The sequence below is a fragment of the Apis laboriosa genome, unplaced genomic scaffold (assembly GCF_014066325.1).
Source record: "Apis laboriosa isolate Shangri-la unplaced genomic scaffold, ASM1406632v1 scaffold34_cov151, whole genome shotgun sequence".
Lineage (NCBI taxonomy): Eukaryota > Metazoa > Arthropoda > Insecta > Hymenoptera > Apidae > Apis > Apis laboriosa.
Genome location: NW_025222928.1, coordinates 1,640,188 through 1,653,198, shown reverse-complemented (window position 1 = coordinate 1,653,198; position 13,011 = coordinate 1,640,188). Strand labels below are relative to the sequence as shown.

General features: G+C 44.6%; 1 protein-coding gene across 7 annotated transcripts in view; it reads right to left on the bottom strand.

The window, feature by feature from the left end:
* The window catches only part of LOC122715054 (obscurin), a 34,913-nt gene extending 22,674 nt beyond the window's left edge, over positions 1 to 12,239 (bottom strand). For 2 of the 7 annotated variants that reach the window (XM_043936956.1, XM_043936959.1), the window contains exons 1-7: positions 7,132 to 12,239; positions 6,570 to 6,679; positions 4,945 to 5,103; positions 2,180 to 2,302; positions 1,920 to 2,090; positions 717 to 798; positions 527 to 622 (exon numbers count right to left, since the gene is read on the bottom strand). In XM_043936956.1, the coding sequence (XP_043792891.1) occupies positions 527 to 622; positions 717 to 798; positions 1,920 to 2,090; positions 2,180 to 2,302; positions 4,945 to 5,103; positions 6,570 to 6,679; positions 7,132 to 11,769 (5,379 nt within the window). In that variant the 5' untranslated portion in view covers positions 11,770 to 12,239. The remainder of the gene's footprint in view (positions 1 to 526; positions 623 to 716; positions 799 to 1,919; positions 2,091 to 2,179; positions 2,303 to 4,944; positions 5,104 to 6,569; positions 6,680 to 7,131) is intronic. The other 5 variants (XM_043936957.1, XM_043936958.1, XM_043936962.1 and 2 more) reach the window with 5 other exon arrangements.
* Between the last annotated feature and the right edge of the window lie 772 nt (positions 12,240 to 13,011).

The window sequence follows — 13,011 nt, the reverse complement described above, 5'->3', positions numbered from 1 at the left end:
GAAAATCCTCGAACTCTCTGTCACGATTTGCATTTTTTTATATATATATATATATACATATATATATATAATTCTTAAAAGAATAATTATCTTAAAAGGAAAAAAAAAAAAAGAAAGAAAGAAAGAAAGAAAGAAAGGAAAAAAAATAAAAAATGAAAAGCAAAATGAAAAATATAATGACTGGTTCTAATAAAAATATAATGACTGATTGATAATATTCATAATCTTATTAACAGAGAGTAGAGTTTAATTCTTGAAATGCGTAGAATTATGTATAGAACAAAGTTGAATTATCATATGCAAATTGTGTTTGGAACAATCCCGCCACTTTATTATCGACGTTGGTGTCGAGAATCTAAACTACAAATACAAACGATGGATGGACAGAAATCTTTCTTACCATCCTGATGGTTCTCTTCTGTGTAAATCGAACCTCTATTTTTTACTCTGTTAGTAAAATTGAGTTAGGAATCAAGATAATTTTTTTCTTTCCTCTTTCTAATTATTATTTAATCAAACGACTGACCTCAAAGTATTCTCGTACCGCGTCGTTCATCTGGAGGAACTCCTGGGCCGCCGGTTCGTCTCTGCAATAGGCCACGTGTTTGTCGAAGTCTCTTTCCTGTAACAACAAATATAATTTGTTTAAAATATATGTTTGAATGAAAATGATGTGTGAATGAAATAGATATGATATAAATTTTTAACGAACTTACCAATCGCAGAAAAGTTTTTCCAAGCATTCGTGGTTGATCCGCGTAGTACTTAACACCCTCGATCAACACCCTGCCGAACGATCTAAGTAAGGTTCCGATTAATTTTCACGCTAAAAACACACCATGCCTACGTGCTGAAGACTGCATCCTTCGTGGTTTCATTTTTTCTTTTCCACGCGACACATGTATGGGTGCAACATTTAATAAATAAGTTACGACCATTAATTTCTCGAATGAATTATTACGCCATTATAATTCTATGCTGATTATTAATCCACGTGAAGTTATATATAAAAAACAAATGGGAGATCGTGAATTATGATTAATTAATATCGAGGGAAACGAAACATATCAAAACATATTTTATATTCTACTTGAGGCGGTAAAAGGGTAAAAAATCGAAAACTTTTTAAAAATGATCAGAGACAATCATTCAGTGAAATCATTCTTCCTCGTATTAATTTATCTATAATAACGAAACGCTCTGCTTAAAAATATTTTAATCACATTTGCAATAAATATCGTTTTAAATATTTGAAACGATCATTTTTATCATACGAAATCGTTCTTCTTTACTTTGTCTATCTTATTTACTTTGTCTGATTATGAATCAAGTATTCCACTTAAAAATTACATCATATATAATAAATACCACTTTTTCTCTTTGGAAGAATGAATTTATACTGGTCAATCGAAGCGTGCTCATAGAATGATGATATAGGAGGATTTTTAAGCGATACTTTTGCTTTGTATTAAACATATAATGATATTAACACGAAACACACGATCACACAAAGTACGCCTCAATATCGGACTTACTGTTGCTCACACATCATCATTTCGCTGAAGAGAGAATAATGTATTTGATGTGGTATTTAATGGCGAGCATGTGTGTCGTGTGCATGTGTGTGTGCGCGCTGTACTTTCTTCTCTTTTTTCATCTTTTTCTCATCTCGATTCTAATGAAGATCATCTTATATTGCGATTTTCTTTTTGCGAATGGACAACGACAACTCGAATAAAACACGTTGATTAAACTAAAATAACTCGTTGATTTATAACGCGAATCGAGAATTTGTTTTTGTATGTAAAAAAAGTAGTATTTTCGTGTAGGGTTCTCTTTTCTTCTCGCAAAGAATCTCGCGAAAATGTGTCGCAGTGAATTTCTCCTCTTCTCTAAATCCGTTCAGCGAGCATACGTACGTATTGTGGAAATCGGCGATCTGCTTCAGATTCGTGAAGATGATGTCCTTGTTGTCCCTCACGATTCGTGGAACATCCGGATTGTCGAGTGGTTTTAAGTAACGTTCAACTACCTGTTGAAGGTCTCTGCCAAATTCTTCCTCGGTCTCGACCAGTTCTTTCACTACCGCCCTACGAAGATTCACGATTAACGCACGATGGATTAATATTAAAGGAAAAAACGTTTTAATGAAGGAAGAAATGAGAAAAAAATAGCTTACTCTCTTCGATATTGCGAGTCCTCCGGTCGGTGTCCAAGCGCTGACTCCTCGCTGAGGGCGGTTTGCATCAAGATCGACATGGGCAGCCATCCTTCCCTTGAGTCGACTGTACGAACGTACACCCTGTGCAAAAGAATATTTTTCTTGAAACAGAAATTTCTTTTTTTTTTTTAATACTCTAGATTAAAGTATATTCACAGCAGAAGTGCTTTATATAAAGCGAAGAGGAACAATTGAAGAAAGGGATATTTAATGAAAGGGGTAGTTGCAACAATGAATTTCATTTTTATGAATAATTAAAAATTTATTTCTGCGTTTAATTAAAATATTTTTCGATTACTAGTGTTTCTATTTATATTCATGTTCATTTCTTTTCGTTTTATCTCCAATGGGGTTATGAACGAGATTATTAAAATCGGACTAATTAAACTCCAGCGAGTTGTAAATTGTTCGACGCAGATTCGAAACGCTATATTTTCATCTTGTAATATAATTGGATCGCTTTAAATGGTACTGAGAAATTCAAGGTCTGAATTAGGGCCTTGACATAGACGCCAACAAATTTTGCGTTTTGTTGAATGAACCACGAATATGCATCCTGAATCCTGTTGTCTTAGTCACTAAATTCAAATATAACTTTTCACACCGCCCACATATACCTCTATATCTATCTATTCTTTATAATGTAACAAGGTGTATTTTCATTCGTAGAGAATCTTCTCTAATTAATCATCATCTTTGTCGCAATATTTCCAAACGAACCCTCTATATAAAATGAAAACTTGGTAACAATGTACAATTATTTTTAACTTCGCTTAAAAAGATTGGAGATCCATAGAAAATAAAATTTTTTCCACAGATATATATCTTTATCTTATTTCGTATGAATACTTATAATAAAAGGATCGATTCGAAATAGAGAGGATGCTTTTTTCCTTTGACAATAAAGTAATACAAAGTTTCGTGCAAAAAAAAAAAATTAAAATTATATCAGTCACCAGTAATTTCTTACAGCTTTCGATTGAATCATCGATTTTATCGAAATGTTAGAAAATCCACCAAATACAATTGTTTTCACAATGTTAGACTGTAGTAAATAATTCGTAATCCATTGAACGAAATGTCTGCCAAAGCGGCAAATCAAATTTTCAGCTTGAACCTCACCTTCACGCGAGCTTATTTTCAGAGCTGGCTGGTATTTCACCTTTCTTGGAATCAACCAGACCATGCCACGCGTTATTCAATGCATTATGCAATTGAGATTTATTTCGTCGCGACATTTAACGTCGAATAGATAATATTTTTATATATTTTTCTCGAAAAATCTCGACGATCATCGTGTAGATACCTGACAATGATTTCGATGAAATCATAAAAATCTTGGAGCGCGGATTAAACAGATTTTTATCGAAAGCATTCGACAATTTCTTCTCCTATTGATCATTTATTAGAACATTGTACGTCGACTTCAAACTTATTCTGGCCGACGGCCAGTCACCCTTTTGGACGTATTATCGTTTTTCAAGACACTTATAAACGTTCCATCTTCGTTAACTTCGTCGTAAATCATCGTTATTTGTATGATTCGAACGAACCAAGACATCGGTTTCGATTTTACTAACCTGTATTGAGTATAATATCAGGAATAACATCGAATAATATTGGCTCGTTTGAATTTTATGGGTCAAGAATACTTTGGATGATTAATCTAATCATCCACTCTGAACTCTTGAGAAGCTGCAATGCTTGCGAAATTTTTATTTTAAAGAATTTTGGCTTTGCAACCGAAAATTTTAATTTTAACAATCCTGCAATTATTGTTCTTCAATCTTGGAAATCGACGATTTTTCTATTTTCTATAATCCTTAAAATTCTGCCATTATTATTTCTCCATTTCATCGAGGAATTTACACAATTCTTATGAAACATTTCTTTAAAGAATTTTTATTTCAATAAAATAAAAATCTAAAGGTCTTAACTTTGTGGTACAAGAACTTTAAATCAACAGTAATGGCGAGGAAACGAAGTGCTCGAATGAACGTTAAACAATTTGCAGCCTGTGCCGCATATCGTAATCATTTTCGTGCAATTCTAGAAGATGAGATACGACGAGTTCATTGGCTCTGCCTTTGGAATATTTCGTAGGCGGATTTAGTTCCCTCGCTCTTTTGCGGAGAACTTCCGGTTTTCACGCGTTTCACGCTTCTTGTCATCAATCCCGTTTGATCCTCGAATTCTCGATACTTTTTCGTTGAGATTTAGAGGCTGGTCATTTGTAAATGTACGACTTATGATCACAGCTTGGATATCGATAAATGGGAGAGCAACGAGTTTCGCTTAGAATCCAATGAATGGCCGTTGAAGAAACGTGATTTATCGAACGAATAATGCATCTGCTCGGCATATATATTTCGACCAATGGTTTAAGGAATGGCGATGACGCATCCTTGGCGTTCGAAATCGTTCGAAGTTCATTCCAATCCAATCAAACCGGCGATTTTTGTGGGAAATTCTTCTAAACTCTCCTCTTTCTCCTCTTCGTTTCTCAATTCGTTTCGTATCTTTTTGATTCCTCTCGTGGTTAAAGTTATCCCCAATAAATATTCCATGCTTCTAACTTATTCTAACTATTCATCAAAGTGGATATTATTAATAGAACGATATACAAAAATTCAAATATAAATATAAAGTTAATTTGTGATCAATTCGATTTTTTCCAAATTTGTCCGGTGACTCGTGGCTGCGCACGTTCCCTGATACATTACCTCTGGAAATTGGTGTCCGAGGGAGACCTCGAGACATTTCTAGCACGGGGATCTGCATGCTTTCGACGCGGTCGTACCGACAACTTGTGCCAAGCGGCTGAATTGTCCAATACTTCTCCAACGTCACCGATCTCCAGATCAGGATCCAATTTGATCTTCCTACAACATCGGTTCAACCATCTTCCAATCTTTCCTTTCTTTTTCGCCCCCCCTCTTATCCATCGCCATCGACGCCATTTCATTTCGAGGCCTCATGCAGACTAAACATCATTCTCCTCCCTAATCGAAGCGAGTTAGCGCGAGTCCCGTTAAAAGCGAGATGTTGCAGGGTCGTTGCAGGCATTCGCGGTTTTTCTTTGTTACTCGGTTTGCTCGGGATATTTATAGCGCGAAAGAAGAAAAGTTAGATTCAAGATCGCATTTCCACCAAACACGTTCGAGATTATTTTATCCTCCGTGTCCGATTGTCGAATAATCGAAATTCTCCATTTGTCACGCGTTTGTTCACCAAAATTCACGGGGAGGGGGGGGGGGGGAGGAGGGAGAGACGAGGGAAAACGCGTAAAAATATCGCCGCGAAAATAAGCAGAGGGAACAACTCGTAGTCCGCCAACACCGATCTTTCACCGTTTGACACGAAGATTGAACGCGCACCTCCTCGTGTTCTGCGTTCGAAATGCGTTCCTATTAATAATACGCGTGCCCGATGCATTTTCTTTTTTCTTTGAAAATAAAATTTCCCAAATGCAATTCTCCAGTGTTTACTCGAAAATTCAATTCAGTATGTATGTTTACTATTTTGCTAAGAGTAATATGTTCCTCGATCTCTTTTCTTCTCCAAAAACAAAAATTAACGCACACTAATTTTTACGGTCAATTTGCTTAAGCTTCTTTTTTTATCGGCAATAGTTTTCTCGCTGTTGTTGTGAGTCGGATTAAGAGAAAGCTTGCAATGGTGATTCCAATCCAATACATGCAAGCGTAACTTAAGCGTAACTTTAACCACTATGTTAAACGGTTCTTCCTCCTTAATTAATTAGAACGAGGCAAAGAAGTTTATCCGAAGTGACAGATCGCACACGGTATCGGCATCGTTTGAACGCGTTAGAACTCTATATACGACAAGCAGCGATGATTATTTTCGGCCGGGCGCACGTTGCGCACACGGAAATAGATTTTAAACGCGAACGAACGCAACGCGAAGTCAACGTTCCGAACGATCGCGCGAAATTTGTTTGGCCTCCGGCGATTTACGAAGCTGGAAGGAAGACGAAGAAGACGCTTTTACTTGGCTGGATCGTTTTTCGTTTCGCAACAAGTTTCGAGCTTCTCGCGATTCTTTTTTATTAAAATTGTAACGCGAGGATAATTTGACGAATGAAAAAAAAAAAAAAAAAAGAAGAAGAATATAATCAAAATGCTTTTTCCTCTAATTTTCTCGAGATATTATTCGAAAAAGGACGTTTTCCTCGACAAGGGATTCAAAGATCAGACTTGTCTAGAAAGTTGTAATACATTGTTTAAAGATGAGGTGAGGGTAATTTAATCGAAAGATTAAAGATTAAGATTTTTTAAAAACAGATCGAGACAAAAATGATTGTAAAAATTGTGATTTCGTTGCTTACTTGGCTGGATCGGCATATTCAAGCGCCTCGACTATATCGCCGATGCTCACGGAGAATCCATCTGTCTCGTTCTTGTAGTCTTTCACCACGATATAATTGTCCAACGATTTCTGCAACAGGCCAATTTCAAAGGATTTACGAAATGGCAACGAATGTTTTCGCTGATGGTTTTCGATATGTTTCTGGTCTGCAAGATATTTCGAGGATTACGAAGGATATCTGTTCTCGATGGAAGAGTAAACTTTCGGGCGATCGTTTCTTCGTACTCGAAATTACATTCTCGTGGAGAACTCGTGGATATTTGTAAAATATCGTTAATAATAAAAAGAAAAAGAAAAAAAAATGAACCTATTGCGAAAGGAGATAAAAAAGGAAGGCTTTTGTTAACTTTTGTTAACGCTCGATCTTAAGCAAGAAAACACATTCATAAGCCAAGCAACTATATTCCGACAAGGAAATCCTACTTGTGTTACTTGAATCAATTTAATCCCTCTACGAATCTAAAATTTAACATCTACGCAATACTGAATTTTTATCTATCGTTTTTTTTCTTTTACGTTACCCGCTCGAAGCTATGGTCTTGGAAGTTGGTCAATCTCCTCAGACTCGGTGTATTCTCTCTGCTGCCAGAGTACCCGAAAGATCTGTCGGACCTCGACAACACGACACCGTTACAATCCTGTTTCGTGTAAGCGGCAAATCCATCGAGGCTACTGGCCATCGAGATGGTGCCAGTGAACGTGGACATTTCGGCGTCCACCTCCTCTTCTCTCGCGACGGGGCAACAGTACATGGAAAACCGATGCGCGGTAGGTCGAGCGAGTTGGAGCGCGGAGAAGACGTGGAGCGGCTCGAAATGATGAATTCCATCCTCGTCGAGGACGGTGTACGCTACCTCGCCGGTTAGAACCGATCTCGAGGCTTCCCTGGGGACCACGGCCTGAAGACCTTGCTTCAGTATCATAAAGATGGCGGACGGTTTGTGATTCCTCCTCAAGAGGAACTCCTCCATGGCTAGGCTGTTGTCGGAGCGAAGGAGAACCGAGGGTACGTCGGCGGACGATTGAAGGGGGCCTTCTTCGGGGACTATCATCAGGGCTGCGCTCTCTCTGACCAGAGTTCTCAATCGTGGATCGGTCCTGGCCAATTCCGGATCGCTGCACAATTGAGTGAGGGCGTTCATGAAGGGTGGCCTCTCCTCGGCTAATTTCCTCATCACGGTCAACCGTTTCAGAACGTCCAACGTCACCTTGTCGCTGGCCAACGCTCGAGTCGATTTCTCGTCGCTGATCACCGCCAACAAGCTGCTCGCGATGCTGGACATACCGAGAGCCCTTGCCAACCCAACTGCCTGAAGAAGCATCTCTCGAACGTTTTCTCCCTCGTTCTTGTCGTTTAACAATTCTTGAACGTGGATCTCGCTCGATTCCCTGACCGCGTGCACGATCGCCTTGTGAACGGTCTCCGCTGCTTCCCTCTCCGTAACGATGCTCGACACTTCCTCCGATACCTTTCGAAGCACTCGAGAAACCAGTTCCGGGTCGTTTCTCGACACTGTCCTGAAAGCGGGCCCGATCAAATCCTTCCCGTATTCCTCTTCGAGGACCATGGACAATCTGTCGAGAACTACGTCTTCTCTCAAAGGTTGGCTGATCAAAGTGGATCTCAGGATATCCACTTTGTTGTTGTTCTTGTTGTCTATCAAGTCTAGAAGGGCGGATCGACACAGATCGCTCCGATTTTGGGGGACGAGAAGTATCCGCAGTATCTCTTCCACCGACTCCTCGATGCTGTTGCCGCTCCTCTGTCGCAGAAGGACGTTGAAAGCCTCACCGATGGACGAGTAAACGAGATCTTTTCGCTTCGCATCGTCCCCATTTTCCTCCGGTCGATTGACAATCGCCAAAATGGCGCTGGCCAACGCTACCCTCACCGTGTCTTTCAACCATTCCGTGTTTTCATCGTCCCTGCTCCCCTCCCTCTCCCCGTCCCTCGCCTTATTCCCACACGGGGAAGATTCGCCACCGTTGGCCAACCTCGACTCCACGCGATTCTCCCCCGACCGTTGTTCCTGCTGAACCACGATGTTTCTCGCCAATTGGGCCACCGTCGACGCTATCTGCGCCATTTTCACGGCTGTGACACCGTGCAAACCGAGTTTCTCCGCCATAACGAGAGCCTGCTCCAGAGCCACCGCCTTTGGATCCACGTCCACGTCAACGGCGGGCAGATCGGCGATCACTTTTCTTCCCACGGACAGACCAGCCTCGGACAATTGTCTCAGCATCCTGGCGTCTATGCTACTCTCCCCATGATGCTGCACGTCCGCATTGTAATTCAGATACCGTGGCCTTAACAGTCGCAACTCTTCGGGGGTGACCTCGAATCCCTGGACGGAGAATTCCACCTCACCTTCGGGGGTGTCGGTCAGGTCTGGGGCCACGAAACGGGGCCCCTCCTCGGTCTGGACTATCTGACCGGGCACAAAGGTCACCCCCTGCTCCCCAGACTCGACCACTCGGCCCGGCACGAACCTGGGTCCCTCCGGAGTGTCCACCACTTGGCCAGGCACGAATCTAGACCCCTCGTCGTCCGTGGAGATCACCTGGCCGGGGATGAAAGTGGGCCCGGCTTTCGTCTCGACGATCTGGCCGGGTACGAAGCGCGGCCCGTCGCCCGTCTCCACGGTTTGGCCCGGCACGAATTTCGCCCCCGTCCTCGTCTCGACCATCTGGCCGGGCACGAATTTCGGCCCCGTCCTCGTGTCGATCACCTGGCCAGGCACGAACTGTTCACCCGTCTCCGTCATCACTATTTGACCGGGTAGGAAACCCTCGTCCGTCATCACGCCTGGCACGAATCGAGGACCGTCCTTCCCTCCTCTCACCAATTGGCCGGGAACGATCCTCTTCCCTTCCGGCAACCGTTTCTTCTCGGCCTCGGGGTAAAACTCCACCCCTCTCTCTGTCTGCACCATGTGGCCGAAAATCTCGCTCTGTTGGATCGTAACGTTCACGGTTTTCGGATCGACGGGCATCCCGGTCGGGCCAGCGTCGTAGAACACGACCTCGTCGAACGTGGTCGCCGCCGCGAACTCGATACCGTCCTCCGTTATCCTCGTTTTACCTGGAAGAAATTTTTCCCCGACCGGTGTCCTGACCACTTGACCCTCCACGAACTTCTGACCTTTCGGGGTGTCCAACGTCATGCCTGGAACGAACACCGACCTTCCCCCTTCGCCCTCCCTGATCACACCGGGCATGAAGTAACTTTCCCCTGAGTCGGAGGTCACGTATTGTCCGGGCACGAATTGCGGCCCCTGACACGTTGGTATCGTCTGGCCAGGGACGAACCTCGCCTCCCCCGTGCAAGTCTCGATCGTTTGTCCAGGGACGAAGTCCCACGTCTCCCCGGTCTTCACGCTTTGGCCGGGGACGAACACATGCTCCCCTCGATGATCGGTTATGGTTTGGCCGGGCATGAATCTGGGCCCGTCTGGGGTGTGTATCGTTTGGCCGGGAACGAAGGTCCCGTCGTCGGCCACTTGGCCGGCCACGAACTTCGGCCCATCCTCGGTCAACACGGTCTGGCCTTGAACGAATCTCACCCCTCCCTCGCTCGTGTGGAACGTTTGACCCTGAACGAATCTACGACCCAGCTCCGTGGCCAACGTTTGCCCAGCTACGAACACAGGTGTCTCCGTTCCATCGTCCTCCTTCGAGTTCAATATCTGTCCAGGGACGAGAATCGGCCCCTCGGCAGTGTTCACGGTCAGGCCGGGGACGAACGCAGGGCCCCGAGGTGTTTGCAACGTTTGGCCGGGCACGAAAACAGGCCCGTTCGGCGTCTCAACTGTCTGCCCCGTGATAAATCTCTGCGCCGATTTTATATCCAATTTCAAACCTTTGATCTTGTGCATCGTCGCCACCTTACCCACCTTCCCCAGTCTCTCCACCACCTCTGGTATCTCCTCAGCTCTGGGCAATCGTTCCAACGCCCTCTCCCCAGCTTTCGCGAGTTTCGCGTTCACCTCGGCCACCTCCGTCAAATCGTTGGCGGGAATGTCGCGTATGGCCGACTGGAGGGCAGCGTCGGGCTCTATTCTCAACGGAGCGAGCGGTTTCACGATCGATATAGCCTCGAATCCGCCCGTGCTCTCCGAGACGGGGCTGGTGCACGAAGCCGTTGCTCCGCACGCCACGATTCGCGGCTTCACCTGGACGGGGTCGGGCAATTTGTCGACGATCGGCCGCACGAGCGGCTCGGACTTGTCCCGGAACGTGTTCCAGTCCAACGTTTCCGGGAGGGATCTCTCGGCTCCGTTCAAGGGGCTCGCCACAGATATGAAGTCGCACGCCCTGCTCCTCGCCTGTTCCAGATTCACGTGCCTCCACGTCTCCTCCCTCGCCTCCTCCTTCGCCTCTTCCCTCGCGGTGCGAAGTTTCAACTGCTTCGCCCGTCTCATCTCCTCCTCCTCCTCCTCCTCCTCCGCGGCCTTCTCCTTCTCCTCGAAGATCTTTCTCGCGTGGCTCAACCCACCCTGCCGTTTCCTCTTCCGTATCTTCCTGGCCTCGGCCTCCGCCCTCTCCCTCTCCTTCACCGCCTCCTGACTCGGGCCCAATCCGTCGTAAAGATTCTCGAAATCCTTCAGATCCTTGAAATCAACGGAAACGTTCTTCCCTTGCTTCAACCTGAACAGAACTGTGTCGCAGTCCCTGGACAGCATCACGTCCTTCACGTCCCCGTCCCTCACCGCGGCCTCCAACCTCGACGGGAACACGAGGCTGCACCTCCTCTCCTCCACCGTGTACACGAACTTGGATTGCTCCTCGTCGTGCGGGGGGTGTTTAGTGTTCAACAAATCTCTCAGAGCTCTCTGCTGCTCCCCCTCCCCTTCCAACACCGGGAACACGTAGCGATAATCCTTGAGGACCACGTGCCTCTTCTTCTCGCCTAGAACGTAGCCGGCCGTGTAGCGATGGGGCCCCAAACCGGAGGCGTTCGTTATCCTGCATCTCGACTTGTCGTGGGCGTGAACGCCCAACAGAACTGGAATGTAATGATGAGTGGGCAGACCGTAAGATTTGCCTGTTATACGGCAGAAACGTTTCGCGTCAGCCGGGCTGATAGGCGGCAACAGGGGAAAGTAGTTCGGTTTGGGGAGTCCCCTGCTTCTCCCTGTTATCCTGCAAAACGACATTGTTCGTCCCCACCCCAGTGGAGCTTCTTCGAAAAAAATCCTCGTTCAATTTATCCTCAGTTTTATATATTTGTATTCTTCGCGTGCTTCTCCCTTTCTCTTTTCTTTTTTTCTTTTTGGTCAAGATTCAAGAATATTTATATACACGGTTCGATGTCGTCGATTTCGCGCGCGTGGTTTCAACCTCGTTTCTGCTAAAAGCTTGGCATCCCGTCCACCAAGGATTCCTCCGTTTGATCGTTCAATCGCGGCTTCCTCTTGGCGTTCATCTCGCGATCAATCAACGCGTTCAATGTCGACGAGCGAATCGAGATCCCCTCACCACGTTGTCCTCTCCACTCCATAATTCGCTCGCAACGAATCCTCTCGTCAATCATGAATGCAACTCGAATTCTCTCTCTCTCTTCTTTCCAACCACCCGACCGAGAAGATAGAAAAATTTCCACCTTGACGTTTTTAAAAGCTCTCCCAAATTTCCTTGCCAATGAAATAATCACGAGATGTGCTCTGTTTTCCCCCTCCTCCCTCCCCTCTGTTTCTGATCAGAGCTTCTTAAAATAAAGAGCAAAGCAAAGAGTATCCACGTTACGAGATCTCAGAGCTCGTTCACTCGAACAGTTCAATCTTCTTCCTGATTCGTTGTCACAACGATCAGAAAAGTAAAGGACACGATTAAACTCGATCAAACATCGGATCTTTATTATTTTCACCGTAATTTCTCTTCTCGACGTTTCGTTTTCGCTCGTTAAAAAAATGTTTCGTCGAACTCGAACCCACTCTCTCTCTCTCTCTCTCTCTCTCTCGTGCCGACACGGAGAGGCACGGTTTATTTTTACGTACGGGATGCCTACCAGGATTCCGTGGGAGCTGCTCGTTCGTCGTCTCGTCCCCTGGTAGCCGGCCAATTCGGTGATTTCCTCGTCGTAGAGAAGAATCTCTCTTTTTTCTTTTTCTTCTTTTTCTTTTTTTTTTGTTTTGCGGGGTGGACGGGTCCACCAAAATGGGGCCACCCTTCACGTAACTCTCAGGTAGAGGCAAGGATTCTTGGCTCTATCCGATAGACGATTTCCAGATGAGACAGTTTTTCGAGTGGAGAAAATTTTTGATCGTAATTTTTGATAAATTATAATTGTTGTCGCTCGTCTTCGATTGGATCGTTGGATCGTGCAAGTTATTCCGTGATTTCAATAATTCTATATATCAACGAAACAGCGTTAATCGTTGAGTAGCGTCGTTCTTCTT